This window comes from Pseudorca crassidens, chromosome 7 (genome assembly GCF_039906515.1).
Source record: "Pseudorca crassidens isolate mPseCra1 chromosome 7, mPseCra1.hap1, whole genome shotgun sequence".
NCBI classification, from domain to species: domain Eukaryota; kingdom Metazoa; phylum Chordata; class Mammalia; order Artiodactyla; family Delphinidae; genus Pseudorca; species Pseudorca crassidens.
The window spans coordinates 105,099,723-105,127,550 of NC_090302.1; the positions used below are offsets into that span (position 1 = coordinate 105,099,723).

The following is a 27,828-nucleotide window of genomic DNA, read 5'->3' on the forward strand; positions in this document are numbered from 1 at the left end:
GCAGGGCGCCCATTGTTTTTGTTCACATCTACCCTGGGCTTCACATCTCTAAAAGGGAGATCGTATTCATGAGCTACCATAGGGTAGTTTGAGGTTTCAGCAAGGTCACTCCTGGCCCTCACAGAGGGCTGCCAACTCTTTTTTAAAGATTTTTTTTTTTTGATGTGGACCATTTTTAAAGTCTTTATTGAATTTATTATAATATTGTTTCTGTCTTATGTTTTGGTTTTTCGGCCATGAGGGATCTTAGCTCCCCGACCAGGGATCGAACACACACACCCTGTATTGGAAGGCGAAATGTTAACCACTGGACCACCAGGGAAGTCTCAGGCCTCCCAACTCTTGGTGCCTTCAGCTCTATTATCCACAAAGCTCTCTTTGAAAAACCATCCATCAGCTCCCCTGCTACATCCTGCAACTCACCAACCGGCCTCCGCCCCCCTCCTGAAAGGCTGACTCCTGGAACTGCTGTCACGAGGCCCCGACCTTCCAGCTTTGTCACAGCGAATTTTCGTTCACTCTCAAACCCTTTCCCTCCTTCACCCTCCTCCTTAGCCAAAGTGGCTCTCCCCTGTCCCATGGGGTCATCTCCCACTGCCATCACACTCTATGGCCATGCAGGGAACTCTGCCTCATTCTCTGCTGAGACCTCCAGGCCCCGAACGCATCACCATCCCCTGCTCCTCCTTTGAAGTTCATCTGTTTCTGGCACTTTCCTCTTCAACTCCAGTGGCTCTGGCACCTAATGTGGGCCTGGCGCCCTGACCTGGTCCGTGGTGCTCGCCTGCCTGGGGATGCCCCCCCCGAGCCTGCTCCCACCCTGACATCAACCCTGGGTCCGTCTTCAGCGGCACGCAGCACCCCTTCCCCAGGCCACGTCATCACCCTACTCTGTGTCCATCCTCCCGGCCTCACGCTCGGTGGCTTCCCTTTCCTACCATAACCATAACCCACTCAGCTCTCCGCAGACCCCCAGTCACATCTCCTGTCCCGTCTCCCCCGCCCACTCCACTTTCATGCCGTCTGATTTCCTTCCCCTGAGGGCTGGAGCCCCTCAGCACTTTAGATGCTGCCCTTGCCAATGGCCTCAACTCTTCTCAGTTTACCCCTCTGCCCCAGACTGTCCTGTCTTCTCTCTCCTCTCCTGTTCCTTGGCTGGGAGTTGGCTGGTGGAGAAAGTTATCATTCCATGCTAAATGGACCGACTACGAAATCATTCTAACTCTGCCACTTCTTCGGCAATCTGATCCCTTTTCCCGTAATAGCACGCTTTTCATTACTCCAGGGACTATCTCAACCTTGGCCTTCCGCTCTCAAATTCTTAATACCGCGCCTATTGCCAATTTCTTAAAATTACTTCACCTACCACTTTCTGGAAGCCAATCTTTAAGAGCTTTGTCCTCTTCGCATCTCTGCAGTAAAATGCCTTCCTTGTTTTAGGGGATTAGTTGCCTCTGATTCTCTCCAAGTCCTAACTTCCTGGTCCAGATCAAGGACACTCCAGGTATTGAAAACTTGGCGAAGGGGGGGGGTCTCTCAATGCTGTTTGAGAACTTGGAGAAATCATGGAAAGCAACAGGTCAGAAAACATAGTTCTGATTTTTCAAAGGTCGAAGGCGATTTCCCACAACTATAGGCTTGGTGGGCTTGCCCTCAATCTCCGACAAAACCATGGAAACCAAAAGCCTGCTTTATGCTCTTTAAGAAACAGTAGAGCAATTACTTGGAGCCAATACACGTTCTCGAAGCCTCATTTTGACAAGTCTGCTGGACTGGTAGATCAGGAAAATGTCATAAATATAGTTTATCTGGATTTCAAGCAAGGTTTTGTGCGGGGGGTTTTAATACTAAAATATAGTTGATTTACAATGTTGTGTTAGTTTCAGGTATACAGCAAAGTGATTCAGCTATACATATATATATATATATTCTTTTTTAGATTCTTTTCCAGAATATAGTTCCCTGTGCTATATAGTAGGTCCTTGTTGTTTATCTATTTTATATATAGTAGCAAGGTGTTTTTTGATAATCATGTGAGCAAGTAGGAAAATACCGTCTGAATTAAAGTAAAACTAGGAGAACTAGTTACTGGGTGACTGTGCCCAAAGAGTGCTAAATAATCCATTACTCTCAGTCAGAAGGGATGTTTCTAGAAGTTTGCTGAAGGTACTACCCTGAGATTTACCCATTCAACATTGCCCAAAATTTTTTGGATGATAATATAGAAGGAATACTTACAAATATGTAGATAATATTTATAAAGGGTTAGAGGAGATAATTAAAGCCAGAATTAACTCAACTCTAACAAGGTATCTTTAACAGGGAAAATTAATTAAACACATAATATTGAGTGAAAGAGGCAAGTCATAGAAAAAAAATCACAATAAGATTCCCTTTAGGGGCTTCCCTGGTGGCGCAGTGGTTGAGAGTCCGCCTACCGGTGCAGGGACCCCAATCAAGTAACTTTCTAATAGTCAAATGGCTTTAAAAATTCATGAGCTTCCCGTCTCTGGATGCATTCACGCCGAGAATGGAGGAGCTCTGTTATGGGTGGTTGGAAAGGACACAGAAGAGTACGATTGGTTTAAATAATCTTTCAGGTCCCTTCCAACCTCCACGGGCTACGGTTCTATGAAATTCCATGATTCAGTGCAACTTGTGCATTATGCCTGGGAAGGAAAGCGAGAGGCTGATTCTGAAACAAGAGAGATTTGTTTTCAAATATAAGCCTTATGTTTTGACAACTTTTTTTTTTTTTTGGCTGCACCACGTGGCATGCGGCATCTCAAACAGGGATCGAACCCGCGTCCCCTGCTGTGGAAGTGTGGAGTCTTAACTATTGGACCACCAGCGAATTCCCCCAGCTTCTTTTTAGATCGATACATGGCATTGGTTTAGAAGGTTCGGGCACCTTCTACCCCGCATTTCTGAGAATTCAATGGCCAAGAGCTTTGGGACCCCACCCCCACCAATAGAAGCATCTATTTTCCTGATGTGCTTCAAGATTCTTGGCGCTGGAGGGGTCCCTGAGGTCCTGTGTCAACCTCCCATCCAACTGCAGGAATGCAATATGGGCTCAGAGGGACACCTGGAACTACAACCGAACGGAAGCTGACTCATGCTGTTCTCTCCTGCCACCTTCTGGCCCTTCCCTTCATCTCCTGCTTCTTCAGAATGCTGGAGGTGTCTACTCAGGATAAAACATTTCCAGGAGGCCTCTGCCACCCAGGATTCCTAGAGGGGAGGGACCCTTCCTATAAGGGGAAAAGCTTGGAGGACTTCCAGTGGTTCTTACTAAATCTAGGAAAAGCGTAAATTCACAGATGACGATGACTGGAAGAGACCTTAGAACTCTTCTGACCCAGAGCCCTCAAACTGATAGCCCATGGGCGATGGACAGCCCATGGACAGGTCTGATTGGATCTAGCAGTGCTGAATAATTTTGAGCTACCATATACACGTTTGGAAATTTGACTTAAAAGCCAGATTTGTAATGTAATTTGCTGTCAGATATTCGTGAAGTCTCAAAACTGAGAGCAGTAAGTAGTTGAGTATATCCACATTCTACCTGCAAGACACACCAACAGCCAGATTACAACAGTGCTTATCCCAACGGACCCCTCCCATTGGCTCTTGTAAAGGAGGACCAAGTGGTAACCCTCCTTAAATCTACCTTTCTAGCCTCTGCCCCACCCCTAGAGGAGCCAGCTGCTGGGGGGCAAGGGGAGCCCAGGGAGAGCTGGAAGAGGCAGAGTGAAGAATCAGACCTGAACCAGAAGGTGGGTTGAAGTTTGGAATCCTATTTGTGGTTAAAGTTTGGATTTAAATGATACTGGAATTTTTTTTTCATTTATTTTTTATTGAAATATAGTTGAATTACAATGTTGTGTTAATTACTGCTGTTCAGCAAAGTGACTCAGTTATACATACATATTTTCTTTTTCCTATTCTTTTCCATTATGGTTTATCACAGGATATTGAACATAGTTCCCTGTGCTATATACAGTAGGACCTTGTTGTTTATCCATTCTATATAAGACTGGAATTTTTAATACATAAAAGGAAACTAATTTAAAAATGTAACTGTTCCTATCCTGGGAAGCGGTCAGAAAGTCATGGAATCTGACCTATTCATCCAACATGTCATCCAAGGGTAGGGAAAGCAGACCATTGTGGAAGGTGAAATTAAAACGCTCTTCTTTTTCCCCTGTCCTGTGTTCAGCTCCTTCAAAGAATGTTATTCATTGGCTTGTCTTATGGAACTTGATTTCCCTGGAGCAATTCGCAGCTGGAGCTCAGCGGCAGCTGCCCCCTTTAGAAGAGCTACCCACACGTGGTGCGCACACGCTTGCCCACCTCGCCTCACGGGCCCTCATTCCCATCACCAGCCTGCCCCCCGTAGCACTGGGATTTATAATCCTTCCTCTAGTCCTATTCCTTTCTCCAGTGGGCAACAGGAGGCCCAGAGGGGTCAAGTGACTTGTCGTTAAGTCACATAGTAAAGGAGCTGAGTTACATCCTAAAATGCACACTCCTAAAGGTAAAATCTAGGGTGAAAGTGGTGTACGGCTCCCGTTCCTTCATGCTATGGGCATATCCTCACCCACGCTAGATCTTCTCTCCCGTCCTTTCTGCCATAGTAAGAAGAGGCGCTGGGATGCAAGGTAGCTAAGGTAGCAAGCTGGGGGCGGGAGACAGAACCGAAGGGGGGCTGGGGTGCTGACATCCCGAGTTGCCTGAGGCCAGTCCTGTTCCCACCCCCTCTCCACCCCCAAGCACAAACTGAGATGAAAGTAAGCAGTTTTCTTTTCCTTTGTTTGTTCTCCACTGCACTCAAGATTTTAACTGGAACTCGGGAGTTTACTGAGAGAGAACCCGTCCTGTACCTCCGTGTCCAGACAGGTTGTTTCGTGGATGGGGACACCAAGACACCACTTGTCCTCTCGTTCCTCTCCACTTCTGAACTCCTGACCTTCCCCTAAGCCCCAGCGAGGGGTGACTCTGGGAAGGGGCTGGGCATTTTCTCTTGGATTAAATGCCCCACGAGGCAGAAGCATAGAGCAGTCCCCCCATACTCCCTCTTCGCTGAGCCGCTGGTACATCCGGGCTGAGAAGCAGGCCGAATCCCCGAGCTCAGCTGAGTCCAGATCTAGACATTCTGCCTTTAATAAAAAACTGGTACTACTGGTAGCCTCCAAGAAGGGGAACTGGGAACATTTATCACTCTACCCGTATTTTCTTTTAAGCAGACTTTATTTTTTAGAGCAGTTTTAGGTTCACTGCAAAATTGAGTGGAAGGTACAGAGTTCCCACGTACCCCCTGCCCCCCTCACATGCACACAGCCTCCCCCCCATCAACATCCCTCACGAACGGTACGTCCATTACAGCTGATGAACCTACATGACGCGTCATTATCACCCAGAGTCCACAGTTCGCAGCTGGGTTCACTAGGTGTTGGACATTCTATGAGTTTGGACAAACGTATAATGACATGTATCCACCATCAGAGTATCATCCAGAGTAGTTTCACTGCTCTAAAATACCTGTGCCCTTTTCTACCTTTTAAATTCTGAATTTCTAATCACATAAAGGGAAATATTTTAAACATTCTTCCCAACTCAGAATCCCCAGAGATCCAGCGGAGTTCAGTGGTGCTTGGAGGGAGGAGTCGACATGCTGAAGTGAGGGAAGGGTTGTGTGTTTCCTTATCCTCTTTAATCCCTGATATACGAGCAGTTGTCTGGACAGATGTGAGGGAGAAAGAGTCCTGGTAATCAGTGTATTGTCCTGTTCACGAAGGTCTTAACGACAATAAAGCCCTAAACGATCACTGGACTTAAACATGGCAGCGGAACGCTTTCCACCACAGCAGGAGCAGGACCTCGAAGGGCCTCGCCGAGGGGCGGGAGGCGGGCAGGAACACAGGTTGCCCTCTCCCTTCTTATTGAAAAAGGAAACATTTTCCAACCGTAGGCACTAGTACAGCTTTTCCTGTGACTAAATTTAAGCCTTGACTATTTCAGACCTTCCATCCTTTTCCTAAGACTCTTCTTAAAGCAATTCTAGTTTGGAAATAAGTTATGTAAGCCTCACTGGGTGCAGAGTACGTTAACCAAAGAACAAAAATTTCAGAGTTTTAAAGGGATTAATATAACGAAGCGAGGGGCTCCACAACTGAAGATAATTCTGGCAAGGCTGAGACGGATAAAAGTCCATTGCTCGAACTGTATTTTTCTCTTGACATTTCTCAGTCTGCAAATTTAACCTGTTGACCCTGAATCTGACTAAGAGCTAAAACGGTTCAAGTTCCACAGAACAGCCCTCAACACCTGGAAAATCCCATTCTCATAAGCATATCCCAGAAATCATAAGCAAATGTTGACCTTCTCTCTACAAGGCAAAGTGCTGAGGCAGAAACCAAAATGCCAGCAAGAACGCAGGCAGCCAAGCCTTCACCTAGGCAGGATGTGAAACGTCAGGCCACTCATCTTATATTTTTAATGCAGTGGTTACAGGATGGGGTTGATGTGGGATTGAAAAACACTACTGACTTTGGAGAATTCCTTTCTTTTTTTTTAGCCTTAAACACTGACACCCACTCACCAGGGTTGGGTACTAGCAAAAGCTACATGGGATTCTAGGGTGAGCGTTCACTTCCCCTGGCCTCTGTTCCTTGGCTGTCAACAAAAGCAGAAAACGCCTAGTCAGAGCCCACTGGCGCGTGCCAACACAGAGACCTGTTTCTTATTTCATCTGGCACAGTACAGAACTGCAGTCATAACCACTGAGGTGGAGAGCTTGGAGTTCCTCCAGTAATTGACACCATGAAATCGGCAAGACAAAACAAAGCAATCAGTTGTGAGAAAATGGAGGTACGTATATTCTAATGGTAAGCCATGGTTAACACATGGCGTTAGATAGCTATTTGTATTTTCAGTGGACTCCTGAGTCCACCAAGAATATACACGGATCTCTACATTTTTCTATATGAAAAGTCTGGTTTCAACCTACATTCCCCAGATAGGTTGATTTACTCAAAACCTTAAACCCCAGGATTCTAGTAGCTAAGGCAGTTAAAACCAAAAGGGCGCAGGTATTGCCTTGACTAGTGACAAACAGAACCCAGCATCCTCTAATAAACATTTAAGAAGTCAAACATGCTTTTTATAGCTGGGAGCAAAGCCTGACTGTTTCTGTGGCTCCTTCTATCCTGATACCTCCTGCCAACATACTGGGTAACATTAGAATAGGCGCTGTCACAGAAGGGGTGACTCTATAAACAGAACGCTGGCCCAGAGATACGACATTCATCAGTGATGCCATTCCAGCAAGTCTACATGTTTTGCACCTCATTCCAGGGTCAGGGTCTCAGGCAGACCCCTAGGAACTCTAGGGGGGCGGGGAATGAGTCATAGACTTCAAATTCTAGGGCTCAAAGATCACGGCCCTCAGGCTCTGAGTTCTTCAGTTCTCTTCCTGGAATTCTTGGGCCATCTTCCCTTTACTGTAATTTGCTCTCTTCCTCCTGCTAAAGGGCAAAACTGACTGCTCAAAGGGCATCATCTCAGGTAGCCGAGAACCTCCTTCTTCCTATATGCCTAAAATAATTACACATCCCATCAGTGAGACTGCATCATGGAGGAGAAAAGTAAAAGTGAATCTCCCACACACACTTGGTTCTTCTCAAACTATCAGCTTGTATTCTAGTTTACATATCATTCATCCAGAACATGATGAATACGTGGGGGGCATCATGCATTTCGTTTGTGAAATGATATAACGCACACGAGTCTCTTGCCCTGTGCTGGGCCCACGTGCACTTGGCAGAGAAGAGCTCTCACGAAGCCCAACTTGAACGTGCGCCTGCTGAAGCACCAGCCGTGCTGTCCTCATTTCCCAGCTGTCACACACTTGCTGGAGTTAGATGGGTCAAGATGGACATTTAGCTTGGAATTTAAGTTTCTAATTTTACACTTTTGAGTACAGCTGGATATTTTCACAGTCTACTTTAAAATCCAAAGGTTGCCCACTCAGCTTTACTATGATCATTCTGAGTATGGGATTTATTATTCACAATGCTGTACTTCAAATCAGAGAAAAGCGGCTTCAATACCACAGCTCGGGAAAAACTGGAAAGTGTTCCATTTCTCCATCCTGCTCAGTTTTTCCCATAACCTGTTCCAGCTTGGAAGACGAGAGTTTCCCGTCTCTGACGGACGCAAATGTGGGAAGAGGAGCTTTGCTCCTAAACAAGAGGGTAGAGCTGAACTCTCCTTCTCTAATCTTGCTGTATGTGTGGCTCTTACCTTCCTTCCCAAGTGGGGGAAACCATTGGCACTGAAGAGTTAAAAGGTTCACCAAAATCTGGGCTTCAGAAAGTGTTAAAAACAGTACAACAGGGCTTCCCCGGTGGCGCAGTGGTTGAGAGTCCGCCTGCCGATGCAGCGGACACGGGTTCGTGCCCCGGTCCGGGAAGATCCCACATGCCGTGGAGCAGCTGGGCCCGTGAGCCATGGCCGCTGAGCCTGCGCATCCGGAGCCTGTGCTCCGCAACGGGAGAGACCACAACAGTGAGAGGTCCGCGTACCGCAAAAAAAAACAACCCAAAAAACAAAAAACCCAGCACAACAAAGAGATACTGAAGGGGTTCAACTACAGCTTAGTGCCTACTTTGCTAAGGTCAAAACCTCCTATATTTTGGTAAACATCCTAGTCTGTTCCACCACAAGCTCTGTGACAAACTTCCCCTTGCCCAAAGATCATGACCCTAGGTCAACAAAGGTGGATAAGAAATAAATTCTCAAGCTACAGGAATACAACAGAGTTTGTGAAGTAAATTAAACGATAATGTGAACCTCACCTGCACGCAGATCAGAGTGGGGAAACTGAAGGCAGAGCTGGAAAGAGAAATCCTCTTTATGCATGATTTGATCAAGGACACAGCTCATAAAATTGCCAACAAATTGGAATTTTCCTACAGGAAGCTGAGGAAACATGCCAATAGCAAGAAGTGAGATGACTTCAGTGCCAACAGTTTGACCGGTTGGCACTGAACCAATGTCCTCAAAAGGACGATGCTTCCTCTGGGACCACGGGAGCTGGGGAAAGAAACCTACCCACCGCACAGGCGGAGGTAGGAGGAGACCACCACAGAGCAGCTAGAAAGCTTTGAGCGCCAGGGATTCAGAAGAGAGACCTTGACATTAGAAACCAGTGTCAGCTGAGAGTTAGGACATATGTACGACGTGGACCCCAGGATCTCTCACACTAGAGTAAAAACAGATGTATTCTTCAAAACCTCTCCCTGTATATGTTATAATGTGCGGTAGAGAGGAGTCCTTCTTAAGCAGCAGAGAGAGCTGAGGTGACAACGGCGATGTTAGAAGCAAAGTCTCCCCATTCTAGACATTTGCAGCAGTTTGCCTACAGTAACCAGGCAGGAGGGCCACCTAATTAAAGAAGCACAGTTACTAATTTACACTCAATCCAGAGTGTGTCTGAGAAAGGTCATCCACTCTGACCCAGTGGGCATCTGGGGGACAGACACATTTATCAGTGAGGCAGGAAGATTACCCCGTAGAACCTACCAGTTTAAGCCTATATAATAGATGAGGTTTTCACACCCCGATCACCCTCAAAACTAGTTTGGGGAAGGAAATAACAAGCTAAGAATTTATATATCAGTATCCTCCCAAATAAAGAAACAAGTCTTTATTATTACATTTCCAACTCATAGAACTCCAGGCTGAATATGACTGGACATATATACACACTCAATCACAAATTTCTGGAGTCATCTCCCACACCCCTTCTCACAATTTGGCCGAGTTATGTCTCAGGAAATCTTCCAGTTCAACCCCATACACCAACTTGGGATAAACAGAAACCCTGAAGTCTTGTGGTTTTACCCGCCACTCCAAAGTGCTGTTACAGGTGGAATATCTGCTGGAGGAGGTATTTTTGCTGGGTTAGAATACAGCTGCAGACTCTGCGTGTGGTTAGAATGCGCATCTGCATGCCTTATGACCTGCAGGCTTTGTGCCTTCCCCTTTCATTGTCTTGTCCTATCTCTTGCCACACGGGTTGCCTTTCAGGCTGTAATAAAAATATATCTTCTATTCAGAATCATCCTGGAGGGCAGGTGGTGCAGATGGGTAGGACGGCTACATATTAAGTTACTGAGTCTACAATTGAGAAATCTGCACTCTGGGGTTCTAACTCAAAATAAATATTATTTCAAGGTAAATAAACTACTTGGCTGGCTAGTGAAATGCTTAATTCTTTCTAAAACCATAACTGCCAAGTAGACTTGTGCTTTATGCTACATCCCAAGACAAAAATCAGGTAACCTACATCTTCAAAATGATCCACAGAGCATCCCTTCCTATTTCTCCCCTCACTGCTGAGAAATGCCTCTGGAGCCTGAAGTTTAATATACGCAGCTGGGGTTACTCGGTGCTCAGGTAAAAATCGCCAAAAGGCCCAACCTTGATTAACACCAACTATTTATTTAAGCCTGATGGTACCTGGATGGAGGCTCTCAATGGGAAAAGGAAGGATGTAGCACGTGGAAGCTTGGACGAGCTGAGGGCAGCTCTGCTAACAGACTCACAGGGCACAATGGGACGTGACCATTGAAGCCAGCAACCTTCTGAAAACATCACTATCACCTTCAAAACCCATGCTTTTTTTTTTTCTAATCAGGAAATCGGGGGTGAGGGGAACATTCCAAGAACAAGGGCAGCCAACCTTCATGAGGTACCAGGACATGCTCTGGCAAAAATATTTTCACCTTCCTAAAGTTATATGCTGTCTTCAAGTCCAACTATATTGTGTACGTGTACGTGTGTGTGTGTGTGTGTGTGTGTGTGTGTATTTGCTCCTTTTCTGAAAGCAGAAAAGGGAACAATTTTTTTTAACTCCGAAGATGGTAATATTTGTAGAATATTATTTTGGTTGGTTGTTGTTTATGACTCAGAACACAGATGAAATCAAAACTTCTGCAACTGTCCCTAAATTCACATCTTTAAAAGGTCCTTTTCTCCATTCACATGAATTCATCTGAATCATTGCCGTCCTGTAGGAAACAAAACAGTGAAACCATAAAAGCCTTCGAAATAAATAACTTGATTAAAAAAATTTACAATTAGTATTAGGTAACAAGCCTCCTTATGCCGAACTGCAGAATTCAGAGTAAAAAGTAAAATAATTATATTCACTCATTTCTTCTCTATCTTTAACTGCTAGTTGTTTAGAATAGCTACATTAGCAGCTATATTCTCTAAGGTGTCATTACATGGCCTGGATTGCCCAGCAATAAGAGACCAATGATTCCCAAATTAAGAAGTAAGGCCCAATGACTTAGTATAAGATGTAACAAGAGTGACCGAAAGGAAACGTAACTCTTCCTTCAACAAATATACCATAAAATGAAACCAAACAAATACTGCCTCAATGTTTTAATGCCAACAAAGCTGCAAATATGCAAAAGTATTTTTGACCTAAATTCCATTACTTTGAGCCTCAGGGTTATCACGTATCTGTTATTTCACAAGATGGCTTCTTTTCTTTTTTTTTTGCGGTACGCAGGCCTCTCACTGTTGTGGCCTCTCCCGTTGCGGAGCACAGGCTCCGGACGCGCAGGCTCAGCGGCTACGGCTCACGGGCCCAGCTACTCCGCGGCACGTGGGATCTTCCCGGACCGGGGCACGAACCCGTGTCCCCTGCATCGACAGGCGGACTCTCAACCACTGCGCTACCAGGGAAGCCCTTTTTTTTTTTTTTTAACTGAAAAAAGTCAGCAGGAAACTACAGGCTAGGTATCAAGTTAGCTGGCTTGCCAAGCTTTTGATGAAAAACATCTTACATGATGGTGGTATATAGTGTAAACAAGTCCTGAAGATCAAGTACAAAAGTAGAGCCCCAAACTCCTTTCTGGGCTACTGCACACGCTAAGAAAACTGCTCTGGATGCCAACATTCACTAATAATGTGACTTCCGGGACATTTGCTTGAAAATGTCATAACTTGAACACAACACTGTTTTGACTTCTCTCTCTTTCCCGCTGCTTTATACCTCACTTGTTAGAGAGGGAGAGGACTTACGCTTATAGGTATGCTATATGCTTTTCTCCTTAATAACTCGTATTAAAGATGGGCAGGGAAATAGGAGGAACAGGTGGAAAACAGTGATTTCTGTGAAGTCTGGTTTGATCTCTAGTTTCATTCAGCAGGCTTCTCTGTGCTTCTCTTCAATTAGCACAACGAACTGAGGCCACAGTAAAAATGCCTTGGATAATTGTACAAAAAGAAAACTAATGTTTGTAGTCTATCCACGCACCAGAACTCTGACTGCCTGAAAGTTCTAAACTGAAATAACAGCATTAGGGATGTTGAAAGAGTCAGCCTGCAACTTTGAAGGTCAGCTTTAGATGCCAAACACTGAGGATGTTTGTGTCCCCAAAACTCACTAAGATAATGTGGCTTGGGGCCAATCCAAGTAAATTACTCCCTATAAAGGCTGTGGGTTAGATCTGCAGAGTTGCCATGTGTCTGGGGATCTGTGTTTGGGATTAAAGTAACATTTAAATATATAGCTGCGATCCAAGACTTGATTTGGACAATTTTTGTATTTTAGATTCCCTTTAAGAGTCAATATGTTTTTCAGCGTAGCAAAATAGGTTTCTTGTCATCCACTTAAAAAGTGATATGCAAATAAAATGTCAAAAGTAACTGCTGATGGTTCCTGATGCCTAATTTAGAAAGATTAGAAAGAAATTATAGATTGAAGAGAATTATTCTACATAGGAGAGCAAAAACTCAAAATTAAAACCAACCTCAGAGTGGAAGACTAATATTTTTCCTGATGAACTTATATAAGCTAAATTAAAAATTAAGTCATATCTTATGTAAACACCAGCCTTTGACTGAAAATCAACTGATCATGAGGCCAAAGTGGATCAAAAAAAGGTCTGCGTCCCCTTAACAGAAGACAGTTACAAAGAGAATGAAAGCCCATCCTTTTGAAGTATGGGGAAAAGCTGTGTGAGTCCTACCACTGAGAGAGAGAGAGAGAATGGAAACACCCAATGCAAAACTTCTCAGAAATTTGAACCCGATTCCAACCTGGGCCTCAGGAACAGAGGTAGCAGCAACGGGGGAGAGAGGAAAGGCAGAAGGGTTAATAATCCTTTGGTCTACAAATCTGACTTCCTAATTCTGGAACTTTTAACATCCATAGCTATATTATGGTGGTGTTTGTATACATATGTATATTTGCGTGCGCACACGCGCGCATGTGTGTGTGTGTTTATTTCTTAATTCCAAAACAACATTCAAACTTTGAAAATCCATGATGAAAATGCCTAAGGTCATAACATAATATACGTGCCAGATTTCTGCTGAAAAGTTGTCTCTAAATAACAGGAAACTTCAATAGCAACAACAATCACAACAAAGACATTAGATTTGGGTTATGTTAAAGACTTCTGCTCAACTGTTAAACTGTTTTCTAAGAATAGTTTCCAGAAGGGATTAAATACGTCTCATCTTCTGATACTGATACTCTGTGTGTAAATAACAACTAAGGACTACAAGGATAAGAAATAGTAATGACCGTTTATATTGTCTAAGTCAAAGAAGAACTTTCACACACGTGACCTTGTTTAAATTTCAGAACAGCCTCAGGAAGTAATATGTCTCCTTTTATTGCTGATGAATACTCCTTCTGAGAGGTTAAGTAACTTTATTAGTCTTATCCAATTAGTAAATGACAGTTTAAGTGTCTAAACTTCAAATTCAAGGTTCTATTTAATTACATAATGCTACTCTGGAATTTTTCAGGAATAAATTATGAAGCTACATCTCTGACTCATAAAGGAGACTCATAAATTTAGTTTTTCAAAGAGACAGGAATAAACATATTGTTCTTATCCATTTTTAGAAGGATATATAGCTATGAACAAGGTGTAAAATCCTATTAACAATTATAATTCATGCACTGAATATGGGGTTTGGCTAGGTAACCCTTAAGGGACCTTAAATTCTGTTATTTCCAAGCATCTAGAGCAGTTCTGTTTAACAGTATTTTTTGCTGTGACGGAAATGTTCTATTTCTATACTGTCGAATATCATAGCCACTAGCCACACATGGCTAGTGTGACTGAGAAACTGAATTTTTAAATTAAATCAAATTAAATGTAATTTAAATAGCCACATGCAATGAGTGCCCAGTGCACTGAACAACACAGATCTAAAGCATCATACATTATACTATAAACATTCAACATAGCAAATATATCCACCTAATTTCAATTTTCCGCAAAGACTGTTTAATAATAGCTAAATTGTACTATCTCTAGACACTTCAAAATAAATTTTGGGAAAGACACGTGGATCACCATTTCCCTTTATCGTAGGTCCTGAGGAACATGAAGACAACCAATACTGCTGTTTAGACTACAAATAAGATCTTTTGTTTCATTTAACTGAAGGTGATAATTTTGTCCTCGCTCAATTACAATATAGAATCTACGGTCACATTAACATGTAATAGATAAAGGCACTTTTGCATGCCTGCAACTAGAAAAGAGGGGAATGGGGAATGGGAAAGTCCTATAAATACTAACAGACCTGCACTTCACAACAGACAAGGTGTAACAATCTCTTTCCACGAGGTGACCTACTTAAAAACAAACACAAGGCAAAGTCCACAGGGAAGGGCCGGGGGGCGGTCAATGTCTAATAGAATCCACCTGAGTGTATGACTGTTGCCAAACCACGTCAAGCCATCTGCAACATGTGAACCAACACTGGCCAGAAACTCGGTCATTAAAAACTTAGTGAATTATTTCAAGGCACAACATTAGAGCAAAGAACTTAAACATACCTGATTTGAAGACATATTCTCAACTTTCATTAGTGATGAATAGCTCCTAGAAGAAAAAACACATTTAAAGTAAGGTTATTTGGCTGCCAATTATCTCATGAACCTTTACCAGGTATCTAGCAATGCTGAGGGCCTTTCGAAGAAAATATAATCCCTGCTGAGCTCAAGGAGATTGCAACATATAAAGGATAAATATCTATGACAATAAATAACATGTGCACTACACTTTATAGTTTACAAACACGCTTGCTCACTCATATCATGTCACTTCCACAATAACGGTGAGGTGGTGGCATTATTCAGATGAGGAACTTCATCTATAGCCAAGAGCAGACATGATTCAGACCTGAAGTACACTGTCCAGACTATAGATCTACAGGAATTCAAAAGAAGAAACACATTAGTGTGGAAAGGGCTGTCGGGGTACTCTTCTCAGGTGACGTGTAACCCAAACTGAGCCTGACAAGTAGGGAGGATGACTGAGGAGGGCAGATGCAGAGATCGGCATGAGCAAAGGCAAAGAGATGGTACTTACAATGACATTTCAAACCAACTCAAGTGGAGTCTGAAAGCCAAGTAGCGGGAAATCAGGCCAGATGTGTGGGGCTAAGTTACCTTGTCCTAACTATGTGAGTCAAAGCAGTGCGATCAGCAGGAAGCCACAGTACACGATTGAGTAGACAGATGAGATTCGACAAGTATTTATTAAATATTCATGATGTATAAGACCCTGCGCTAAGCCTGGGGAGAAAATGGAATGGGAAGAAACGAGAAAATGATGAATAAGACAAAGCCTAACCCCAAAAAGCTTATCAGGAAAGGAAATAAGACCTATTCAGTAGTGGCTACATAAAAAGTTCTAGTAAAAATACATAAAGAGACAAAGGAAAGTAAGACCACATAATATCAGTGTTTTAAAAAGTGTAATCCGGGGACTTCCCTGGTGGTGCAGTGGTTAAGATTCCGTGCTCCCTTGGGACTTCCCTGGTGGCGCAGCGGTTGAGGGTCTGCCTGGCAATGCGGGGGACGCGGGTTCGTGCCCCGGTCCGGGAGGATCCCGCATGCCGCGGAGCGGCTGGGCCCATAAGCCATGGCTGCTGAGCCTGTGCTCCGCAACGGGAGAGGCCACAGCGGTGAGAGGCCCACGTGCCGGAAAAAAAATAAAAGAAGACTCCATGCTCCCAAGGAAGGGGGCCTGGGTTCGACCCCCAGTTAAGGAACTAGATCCCACATGCATGCTGCAGCTAAGAGTTTGCATGCCACAACTAAGGAGCCGGCGAGCTACCACTGCGGAGCCTGCAAGCCACAACTAAGGAGCCGGAGAGCCACAACCAAGGAGCCTGTGAGCCGCAACTAAGAAGCCCATGTGCCACAACTAAGGAGCCCACCTACCATAACTAAGTAGTCTGCCTGCCACAACTAAGACCCAGTGCAACCAAATAAATATATTTTTAAAAAATAAATTTAAAAACATAATCTGTAGTAGAGACAAGAGAGGGAGAAGGGCAATTAAGGCAAGGAGACCAGTTAATGACAACGGTACTTACCATTTACCAAGGACCCTTTACTTGCTAGTACCTGTATTATGTGCTTCATAAATTACTGCTCATCCCCACAACCACTTCCTAAGGCAAGGGATAGCAGCAGGCCCACTATACACACAGGAGTTACGGAAGCTGTCCAAGGTGTCACAGCGAACAAGTGGGGAGGGAGGTTTTGAACCCAGATCTGACTCCCAAGCTTATAGTCAGGCCATCGTGCTCCAGTCCACCGCAATATCCCACCTTGAGGGCATGAACGCAAGGGGTTAACGGCTGTGCTGGTAAGAAGGGATAAATCTGAGAGGAATCAAAGATGACACCAAGGTTTCTAGCATGAGTGATCTGAAGGAAATAATGTTACAACTGAGAGAAATGGGAAAATGTTGCAAAGAAGATGTACTTGGTTTAGGACAATGTCACACTTGAAGTGATGGTGGGACAACCAAGTAAATATGAACTGTAGAAACTGGAAACTGAGGACCAGAGGGAAGGAGACTTGTCACGGACAGAGACAATGAGCTGGGAGACACCCAGAGAGAGATAGTAATGATGCTTGTAAGAGTCAGTGGTATCAATAAGATATAAATGGACAGATAAGATCAATAAGTTGCATGAGCAGAAAGAGAAAGCCATGTTGATAAAAAAGTAGTTAAGAGCAGAGAACCTCACTTCCAACTTTATTTTAAAATCACCTGTGAAGATTAAAATATCTTCAAGCGCCCAGCTGTGGGCATCTACGAGCCAGGTTCAGGAACCACAGGGTCCGAATTCCCACTCGTATGAAAGCAACACACAAATTACCCTTCTTTAGGCCACACACCTCCTCTGCGCTCCAACCCATTAATCCAACTGCCTGTCTGACTTTTTCGGGGGATGCCTCAAAGACACTTTCAGATTCCTATGTCCATACCCAACTCATGGTCTTCCCTCCAACCAAAAACAGTTTGGTTCCTTTCCAGCATTTCCTAGCTCAAAGAATAGCACCACTATCCATTCCATTTCACAAGCCAGAATCCCCGCAGTCATTCTTTTCCCTGCCCCTCCTCTGAATCCAATCTATTTTCAAATCCTCGTCCAGTTTTGAAAACTATTTCTCATTGGTCCAGTTCTCTCTGCCTCCACATCACCACCACAGCCCAAGCGACTAACTCTGTCATGTGGACAGCTACTGGCCTAGCCACACCCCTACCTGGCACCCTTTCCAATCAGGTCAGTCACATGACCTTTCCAAAACACAAACCTCATCACACTACCCCTGACTTTAACACTCTCCAATGACCTCACAAAACCCTCAGCCTGAAGACAGACATGACCAACAAGGCCCTGCTGGACTAGCCCTTGATCCCTGGGCTCCCTCACCCCTGTTGCTCCAGACGTTTAGGTCGGCTTTTAGTCCTGTGATGTGGTCTTTGCACACACGGTTCCTTCTGCTTCCGGTACTCTTTCCACTGCCCCTGCCCTTTTAACTAGCAAAATAGTTTGGATCTTAGCTCAAGCATCACTGTATCAAGGGAAGCTAATTTCAGTTACTTATTCACCTGTAATGTACTGACGAGTCACTCACTGCATGTGCAAAGCACAGGGTCACATTCAAGGAGATACAGGAATGCAGAAGTGCTGCTTTGAGGGAGCTTATCATTAAAACAAAGACCTGTGGCACAACACAGCATTATTTATGGAAGGCAGCAGCAGTAGTGTGTGAGAGAGAAACAACAGGAGGTTCAGTGAAAGCAGCCACTTCTACACCTGACCATACCATCCTTTCGATCACTGGTCTCACCATTACCTCCTTGACACGTCGCCAATAAACCCTTCCAACAAGTTTTCTCCTTCCTAATATCCCAGGAAACCTACAGTCGTTCCTTAGCACTTACAGCATGAAATTCTGGACTAAACAAAACCTTTTAAGTCACTCTCCAATGTACCTAATTTTTCATTCTTTTATTTGCCTTTGAATCACCTTGACTCAGGTCTTGCCAACCTGGGCATTCTTTGCCTCACAGGCAGCAAGCTACAGTAGAAGTGTGGACTTCAGAATTACAGACTTGAGTTTGAATTCCTGCTTTGCCACTGATCAGCTATAACCTTTCACACATTAACCTCCTTGCTAAAGTAATCTCTGCCCCCAAATCAAGTTCATGCCAATTCTCAGACTGACAACATGCTTACCTGTGACTTGCCATCTTACCTGGGTCTTGTACTTTCCTGACTTCAATCACCTGAACCTCAGGTTCCAATTTTGATCTCTGAGACTCCCAAATTTAAATATCCCCATCTCAGGTAAACTCAGGCCCCACCCTTGGTCTTTTCTGATCTGGTATTGACTTGCTTGTTTCTTCCGGTTTCAATGTTCAGATGGTGAGCTTCATTTTGATGTTAATAGATGTTTGTTACAGTATGACAAAAGCCAAGTAAGTGAACACAAGATTATACCCTGAGAAAAGCATAATTTGAAAAGAGACATGTACCACAATGTTCACTGCAGCACTATTTACAATAGCCAGGACATGGAAGCAACCTAAGTGTCCATCAACAGATGAATGGATAAAGAAGATGTGGCACATATATACAATGGAATATTACTCAGCCATAAAAAGAAACGAAACTGAGTTATTTGTAGTGAGGTGGACGGGCCCAGAGTCGGTCATATAGAGTGAATTAAGTCAGAAAAAGAAAAACAAATACCGTATGCTAGCACATATATACTGAATATTAAAAAAAAATGGTACTGATGAACCTAGTGGCAGGGCAGGAATAAAGATGCAGACGTAGAGAATGGACTTGAGGATATGGGGGCAGGGGGCAGGGGGGAAGGGGAAGCTGGGACAAAGTGAGAGAGTGGCATGGACATATATACACTACCAAATGTAAAACAGATAGCTAGTGGGAAGCAGATGCATAGCACAGGGAGATCAGCTTGGTGCTTTGCAACGACTTAAGAGGGGTGGGATAGGGAGGGTGGGAGTGAGGCGCAAGAGGGAGGGGATATGGGGATATACGTATACATATAGCTGACTCACTTTGTTGTACAACAGAAACCAGCCCAGCATTGTGAAGCAATTTTACTCCAATAAAGATGTATTAAAAAAAAATAAACACAGCAGGTAAGCAGTCTGTAACCATGAATCCAACTACTGAGATGAAACTGACTACGACACATTGGAGGGAGCCACGGACACTCTTCCACAGAATCTGTGGTGTCCCCTGGGAGACTCACAGGTACCTGCCTGAAGGACCTCTCCAAAAACTACATGGAAACTGAGTAGAAGCTGTTCTGCTTCTCTAACTTTCCAGGCAAGGTCACTTCTAAGGCTCTGACTACTGTCAAAACCTATGTAGACTCTCTTTTGCTACATCCTCTTACTCTATGTATGGCTTACAGTGTAGCAGGTACGGAAAGAACATGCCATGTGAGGCTTCCTCCCTACACCTAACCCTATACAAAGATTCTCTAAACTAAAATCCCACGAGATACTAGGCTGACAGGGCAAGTGTGAGCTAAAAAGCTGTCTAAAGAGCTAACGAACAAGATGGGTAAGTGAGAATTAATATGTGAAGCCTAAATAAGGGGAACTTTTCATTATTGTGTGAATGAATAAAATGGTTAATAGAAGATGTTAATATACTGCTATCATTTAGCCTCCACACTTTGGCATCCTCCCAAACAATCTAAATATTTCTTCAAAAAACTACCTAAAAGGATGATCTTTATGTAGACCTATCTACATTATCAGATCACTGGAATTTCTGCACACCGAGGACAAGGGTAAAGTACTCATTTGCAAGAACAAGATGGAGTTCTGTCTCCAGGGGCTGCTGCTCGTTTCATCTGAGAAGGAAGTTGGTGCCTTCTGTGTTGTGGGCTTTGTTCTGTTCTGATCCCGAGGCTAATGGGTATACTCCTGACTAGAGTTCAGAGAACCTGGACTATACAATGACAATTCCATCCATTTTTTTTCTCCTGGTAGAAATTAGAAATGAAAAGCTTACTGCCATTCCTGTTCAGAAAGTTGAAAAAAGGAGTCTAGAGTCTAAATAATGGCTTTAGAATTGGAAAGAAGTTGGATATCTTCTGGGTGTGAGGCTGTTAAGGATTTCTTCCCTGAAATCATCTGGAAGCACTGGGGATACTGTCCAGGATGAGACTATCTTCTCAGTTTGTCTGTAGAATCCCCTGAAGACTCAGAAGTCAATTTTCTTCAGCTATCACAGCAACTAAATTGGACATTCCTTACCAGATGGTCCAAACAAAAGAATCAACTGTTGGTGAAATTTAATGGTATTTTCCTTGTCAGAAACGCAAGTGAAAGACTTCAGAATGAGAAGATTTTGTAGGCATAGCCTTTGACCTCTCGGGTGGAAGAGTCAAAGACAGAAATTAAAATGATGCTAGCACTGCAAGTGTATAAAAACAGGTTATAGAACAAGTCCGAAGCTTAGAGCTTTTTGCTGGAGTTTCACAGAAGCTGCGGAATGGACTGAACAGAGGGCAGAAGAGAGTGGTAACAGTGTGTGTGAGCTTGAGAATCAGACCGAGACAAGCTACGTGCCTCTGAGTGAGTTACTTAACTGCTCCTCAGTCTGTTTCCTCTTCTACAAAATGCAGATGATCAAAACATTTGCCTCACATGGCTACTGTTAGGATTAAATGAGATAATGCAGTAAAGCACAATACAGTGTTGGGCAGATGACAAGTGTCCAAAAATGTTAGCTAATCTTTCTTATTGAATGTTATAAGTAGGGACTTCCCTGGTGGTCCAGTGCGGAAGACACTGCACTTCCAGTGCAGGGGGCCTGGGTTGGATCCCTGGTCTGGGAACTAGATCCCACATGCATGCCACAGCTAAGAGCCCACACGCTGCAACAAAGATCCCGAGGGCCACAACTAAGATCCGACGCAGCCAAATAAATAAATATTAAAAAAAATATAAAGACCTTACAAGTCTAAAAAAAATGTTGTAAATAAATTAAGTGACATTATATTTCTAACATATAATATTATGTCTCTAAACAACATTACGGTAGAGTTTTAAGAGGCACAAAAAGGCATGTTTTCAATTTTTTCTCCACTCTGCACTAAAAGCAAAAAGAATAAACTAGTCTAGATCCTGTATCACTCAAAATTCCACACATTTTTCAAAACTAATGGTATTGGTAATTTGTCTTTCACTCACAACACAAAATGGACTCACAATTCTACGTCAAATTGAACGTTTAAATCTCTGCATCAGTCTGTCTCATGCTGGCAGCTTATAACTTGGGGTAACACTTCCGGAGTTCTCCATTTGAATATTGTATTGTAAATGCAGTCACTCACCCTGTTTTAGCAGAACCCCCAACAGGGACGCGTGCATATGGATAACGAATAAATACCAGTGCTTGATCATAAAACCTCCACTCTGGCCCAATGATCTTTCTAATAATCCAGGGTATTCCAAGGAAACTAGGTCAGGACAGGGCAAGACAGCTCATATTGATCCTATACCCTTCCCAAAGGAATCAATAACTTTTTTTTTTTTGGTATACTTATCACAAATGAAATCTATGGAAAACAGTGGGAAAAAATCTAGGAATTCTGTGACTAGAAGTGGCAGGATTAATTTCCTTCTTTCTCAAAGAAAAACTGAGCCCCCTTCAGGTATAGTACTATGCATCTACAGAGAGTCAGTATAGTAGGCAGAATAATGATCTTACTCAAATGTCTACATCCTAATCTCCAGAACCTGCGAATATGTTACCTCACATGGCAGAAGGGACTTTAATTAGAGATCTTAGATGGGAAGGGGTGGGATAGGGAGGGTGGGAGGGAGGGAGACGCAAGAGGGAAGAGATATGGGGATATATGTATATGTATAGCTGATCCACTTTGTTATAAAGCAGAAACTAACACACTATTGTAAAGCAATTATACTCCAATAAAGATGTTAAAAAAAACCCAAAAAAACATAAAACTATACAAAAACAAAGCTCATACATATCTTCTTTAGACTTCACCCTATGGAAATTTAGAGTTGTAATAAAGAGAAGACTATAAATTGTCATGAAGACTGCTTGACACAGTGAGAATGGAGCTGATAACTTGGCACTCTGAAAAGGCATGGAACCTGTCTTGGTGAATAATAATGAGGAATGGAAAAAGAGAGTGGATAAGGTAAGATGATGAAAGTACAATGGTTCATTGTGTAATACAAGCAGGAAGAGAAAAGTAGTTCAGCTCTAGAAGTTCTTGTGAACCTGAGAGCATTGAGATAAATGACATTTGCAAGGACTTCTGGGAAGATGCTGAAATGAAAGTGCCCGGAATGCTGTCCAGCTACTACTCAGCACTATTTTTCTAAAAACCAATAGATTCCAGAATTCATTCCCTTTCTGTTAATAGAGTTCCTGTGATTTCTCTCCATTGTGTCCAATTCACTTATTTAAATTTAATTTAAAAGAGGTTTGATGTTCAATTTACAAAACTGAATAAATTTTATCATTTTAAAATAAAATTAAAATTAAAAAAGATCTTAGATGGGGAGATTATCACGCAGTATCTGGGTGGGCCCAACGTCATCACATTGGTCCTTAGAAGCAGAGAAGGCTGTGGTCAGAGAGGGGGCCGTGACTATGAAGGGGCAGAGAGATGCACTGTTGCTGGCCTTGAAGAGGAAGGAGTCACAAGCCAAGGAGTGTGGGTGGCCTCTAGGAGCTGGAAGGTAAGCAGATTTTCTCTTAGAGCTCCAGAAAGAAACACAGCCCCGCAGACACCTTGATTCTAGCTCAGTGAGAACTATTTTGAACTTCTAACATGAAGAACTGTAAGATGATAAATCTATGTCATTTTAAGCCACTAAATTTGTGGTAATTTGTTATAGTAACAATAGAAAACTAATACAATCAGTATTTTCATGGCCTTATACACTAGAATTTCAGGATCCAAGATGTGTTTTAACTACTATTTATTGTTTAAAAATGCTGTGTTTTGGAGCAGGCCTCTCCACATTAATTACTTTAAACTTTCGAAATCTATAAAAGAGAGGTTTTAAAAACAGCTTTTAAGAGTTACTAACACTGGCCTTTAGAGCTGAGACATTTTCATTCAAATACCATAGCTAATGTAAAACACTCAATACAGTATCTCTTCTTTACCTGAAGATGTTTACAAACCAAACTAAGATTAAAATTAGTTATTTTATTTTGTACACTCTCATATCCTGCCCCTATAAAAGGGCAATTCATTTGACCAACACATTAGCATAAATGCCTTATTCTAACTCATTTAAGGCTTGGAGCTCGTTATATGTCCCTTCATCTACCAGAATACCAGAATACACTTGTCCCTCGGAATCCATGGGGGATTGGTTCCAGGACCCCCCTCAGATACCAAAACCTGCGGATGCTCAAGTCCCTTATAAAAATGGCATAGTATTTGCATATAACCTACATACATCCTCCCATATACTTTAAATCATCTGTAGATTACTTATAATATCTGACACACTGTAAATGCTGTGTAAATAGTCATAAAGGTAAATGCTATGTCAACAGTTGCCAGCACAAGGGAAATTCAAGTGTTGCTTTTTGGAACTTTCTGGAATTTTTTCCACCCCCAAACATTTTTGAACCATGGTTGACTGGATCCGTGGATACACAGGGCCAACTGTACCATTCTTAAGGGTTAATCCCTAATTAAATCAGCAGTGAAGACTCTCCAAGGTCAACGTCAGTACCTTAACTCCAACATACCTAAGTTCGTCCATCTCCCTCTTCTTTTTCATCTCTTCCTTTTCTTTCCTTTTCATTTCCTGAATCTGGGCTTTCTTCTCATTCCTCTCTTCGCGGTCTCTGCATTCTTTCTCTGCCTCTAGGTCTGGGAACCGCTCCATTTTGGTCTTTTCCAATCGGTTCAGGATCTCATTCACTTTCTTCTCTACTGTCACAATTTTTACCTTGAGGGAGATGGAGAGAAAAAAAAATACTGAATCTTTATGTTTTTTTTCTTCCCCCCAGAATAGGGCAGGGCTTTCCAGCAGCTTAGCAACCCAGCTTGATTCCCTTTAGGAAAGAGACATCGCGCTGAGTCCTCAACAGCAGAGACAGACACCCACTCAGCGCCAGGGCACTGCCACCTCCGGTGATGTTCACACTTACGTCCTTCTGCCTGTGAAAGCCTATCTGTCCCACATCCATGTCGGCCGTTTTCTTCAGGTTAGACCACGGGGTATAAACCACATTGACGTTGTTCATCTTGCAGCCTGCCAAGAGAGACTGTCTTCAACATGTGGGGAGGAGGACGCTGAGCAATGCATCCCCTCACCCACAATTGTCACCATAATCCAACAAAGGAAAAGGCTGAGAATGAACAAGCCACCAAGTGTTTGAAACCACAAAATACTTTTTTTTTAAAAAAGAAGCCACCCACAAAGGCAAATGGGAAAGCCGACCAGCAATTCAAGCTAAAGTATTCTGATGAAAAGCAGGGTCAAGAGATCAGCTTCAGGGATCTTTGAGACTCTCTAAAATTGAATGCAAATTTTATTGTATGTGTTTTTAAACAGAAAAGGACCAAACAGGTTTCCTCAGATTCTCAAAGGAGCCCTTGATGTAACAAAGGGTAAGCAGCAAGATAAAGTGATTCAAGACACCGGCTTCTACCCTGCACTACCACAAACCAGCTGTGTCGCTTTGGGAAAATCCCCATGGCTCCTGGCGTCTCATCTGAAACATGAGGAAACTGGACTAGTTTAGTAGAGCTTTTTGGTTTTTGTTTCTTTAGCTGTGGAACCTCTTTTACCAAAGAAAACATAACAAAGTAATCAAAGCAGAGATGCTCTGGAGGAAAGGGGTGCCAGGTATCCTGTTCACCCCTCCTCCTCTCCCCTCACCACCCCCACTTCGTGTTTCCCCTCCACCCCTGACAGCCTCCCAGGCGGCTCTGAGAATCACAGTTTAATCACTGGTCCAGTGCTCTCTAAGGCCCTTCTAAATTAGATGGCAATACATTTCAATGGTTATTAAGTGACCATGTACACTGGGGAAATCTGGTGAACACGACCTTACCTAAGCGATCAGTTAACATCGCCAAAACTGAGGCAAACTGGCAGCATGTGCCTCCTGACTGTAATGCACAAGACTTCACTTACATAGTATTCCTGCCACAAAATGTGTAATGTGGTCCTACTGAACAGGAAGCATCAGACCAAGCCAAAGTGGTCTCCACTCTAAAAGTGTCAACGTCTTGAAAGACAAAGAAGTGTCCAGATTAAAGGAGACCAGCGATACATGACAAGTGAATAGAACGTATGATCCTGGATCAAAAAAAAAAAAATGCTATAAAGTGACAGTAGTGGGACAACTGAAAAAACTTACATATGGACTCTGTATAACAGTATTCTACCGATGTTAAATTTCCTGAATTTGATCACTGTAATGCAGTTGCTTACGACAATGTACTTCTTAGGACATGCTGAACGGTCATGACGCCTGTGATTTTCTTTCAAATGGTTCAGCTAAAAAAACATTGCGTGAATTACAGGGAGAAGGCAAACAAATACGGAAAAACTGTTGATTCTAAATTTTCTTTCAACTTTTCTGTAGGCTTGAAATTTTTTTCAAAATTAAGTAAAAAAAAAAAAAAATCTCCATGTGCAAGGCACTGTGGGAGATACAAACACGGATCAGATGATGGATCCTGCCTTTGAAGGTTAAAGGAAGGCAGATAAGTACATAAATAATTTCAATGAAAATTAGAAGTTATCAAGTGATATTGGAAAGATACAGGTAAAGAGTTAAGGGAGTTCAGAGAGGGCAGTGGTCACTCAAAGCTGGAGGAAGGAAAAGGCTCCGTGGGAGAGGTTAAGTTCCTTAATTCTTAATTTCTTAAATTCAGCTTCCTCATCTATAAAATGAAAGTAATATCTTACTTCAGTAGAGTTGATAAATGAACAATTTGTAATGTTCTTGGCACAGTGCCAGGCATGTAATTAACATTCAATGCTAGCTGTTATTACTATTACTATAACTACAGTGTAGCCTTTGAACCTTAGCTCGAATCTAGACATGTGATGACTGAGCAGGAGTGTAACATTGAGGGCAGAGGGAACAATACAAGCAAAGGCACAAAGCAGGAAACCAGCAAATATCTGCTTTGGCTGGAGTATGAAATACATGAAGGGAAACAAAGTCTGTGGTCAGATCAGAGATGCTTAAATGCCAGCTTAGGAAGTTTGGGTTTAACTGTAGAGGCAAGGTGAAGGGTGTCACAGACAGTGTCTAAGCTTTTAGAAAGTTTAATCTGGCAAGAGATTATAAAATGAATAAAGAAGAGGCTGACCAGATTCTATGACGACAAACAGCGCTGAAGGTGGTCAACCAGGGAGGGAAATATTTTAGTAACACAGTGACGCAAAGGTAGTGTACTTAGCAAATCTCACAGCAAAGACAATCTTCTTCACTCCTCAGCATCCTCTGCTATTGACTCCTGAGAGTGAGACGCTTGGGCTTAGCTCCTTATGAGTGAGCTATCCCTGTGGAAGGCTGAAGAGGAGAGAAGAGTGATTCAGTGATTCAATGACTCTTCCTCTTTTCTGTTTTCTTTAGAACTAGTAAACTATAAAGGGATTAAGAAGAAAGAGGCTGGGCCAAGAATAAGAGCAAGAGTCCAAAGCTCTTTTAATAAATTCACATCTGCTAGCCAGGGGCACGAAAACACATTAAAGAGGTTGCAACACACAAGGAAGGAGGATAATGACGTAGTTTCAATTTTTATTATTTTTCTTTCCATAACCAAAGATTTTAACTGGAAATCTGAGGAGCTCTTCTTCTACTCATAAAAATGCAATGTCCTAAAACTAACTGCAATTTAATGATTTATGGAGTTGAAAATGAATGGCTCTGTAAGACAAGACTTCCAGTTTCTTTGGCTAGGCACCTGATTCAGTAAATCTGCCGAGTGAGATGCAGGAAACGCAGCCTAAGTGATGGGGGAGGGAGCACACTGCCCAGCTCTTCTATAATCACCAGCTCCCGGTACCTGCCGTCGTCTCTGGTCTGCCCCATGCTTATCTTCTATGCAAACCATATTTTTTCCGAACCCTCTGGATCACCCCTCAATTTTATATCAAACCAAACTTACCTCTACCTTATCTAGGTCCATGTCCTACAACTAAAATCCAGTCTACTAGCTCATTCCTAGCAGAATACCATCACCCAGCTCCCCCTTATAACTGCCTCCTCCACTCCATTAATTGTCCTTCTTGACCTATACTGACTTGACAAATTAAATCTTGTACAGTAGAACTAAACCAGCACCAAGGCCAATACTGCAGGTCCTACTTAAAACATGGAGGCCAATTGTCTCAACACTCTTTGCACATTAGAATCACCTGGAGAGCACTGTAAAAATACTGATTCTAATGC

At 42.9% G+C, this 27,828-nt stretch overlaps 1 protein-coding gene across 7 annotated transcripts in view; it reads right to left on the reverse strand.

Annotated features, from left to right (window-relative positions):
- Window positions 1-27,828, reverse strand: part of CCDC25 (coiled-coil domain containing 25) — a 90,799-nt gene that overhangs the window by 40,582 nt on the left and 22,389 nt on the right. For 2 of the 7 annotated variants that reach the window (XM_067745242.1, XM_067745247.1), the window contains 4 exons: window positions 24,562-24,665; window positions 24,157-24,359; window positions 14,888-14,933; window positions 1,422-1,553 (listed from right to left, as the gene is read on the reverse strand). In XM_067745242.1, coding sequence (XP_067601343.1) covers window positions 1,437-1,553; window positions 14,888-14,933; window positions 24,157-24,359; window positions 24,562-24,665 — 470 coding nt within the window. In that variant the 3' untranslated portion in view covers window positions 1,422-1,436. Of the gene's footprint in view, window positions 1-1,421; window positions 1,554-4,798; window positions 7,600-9,692; window positions 11,079-14,887; window positions 14,934-24,156; window positions 24,360-24,561; window positions 24,666-26,843; window positions 26,947-27,828 lie in introns of those variants that run through there. The other 5 variants (XM_067745244.1, XM_067745243.1, XM_067745245.1 and 2 more) reach the window with 4 other exon arrangements.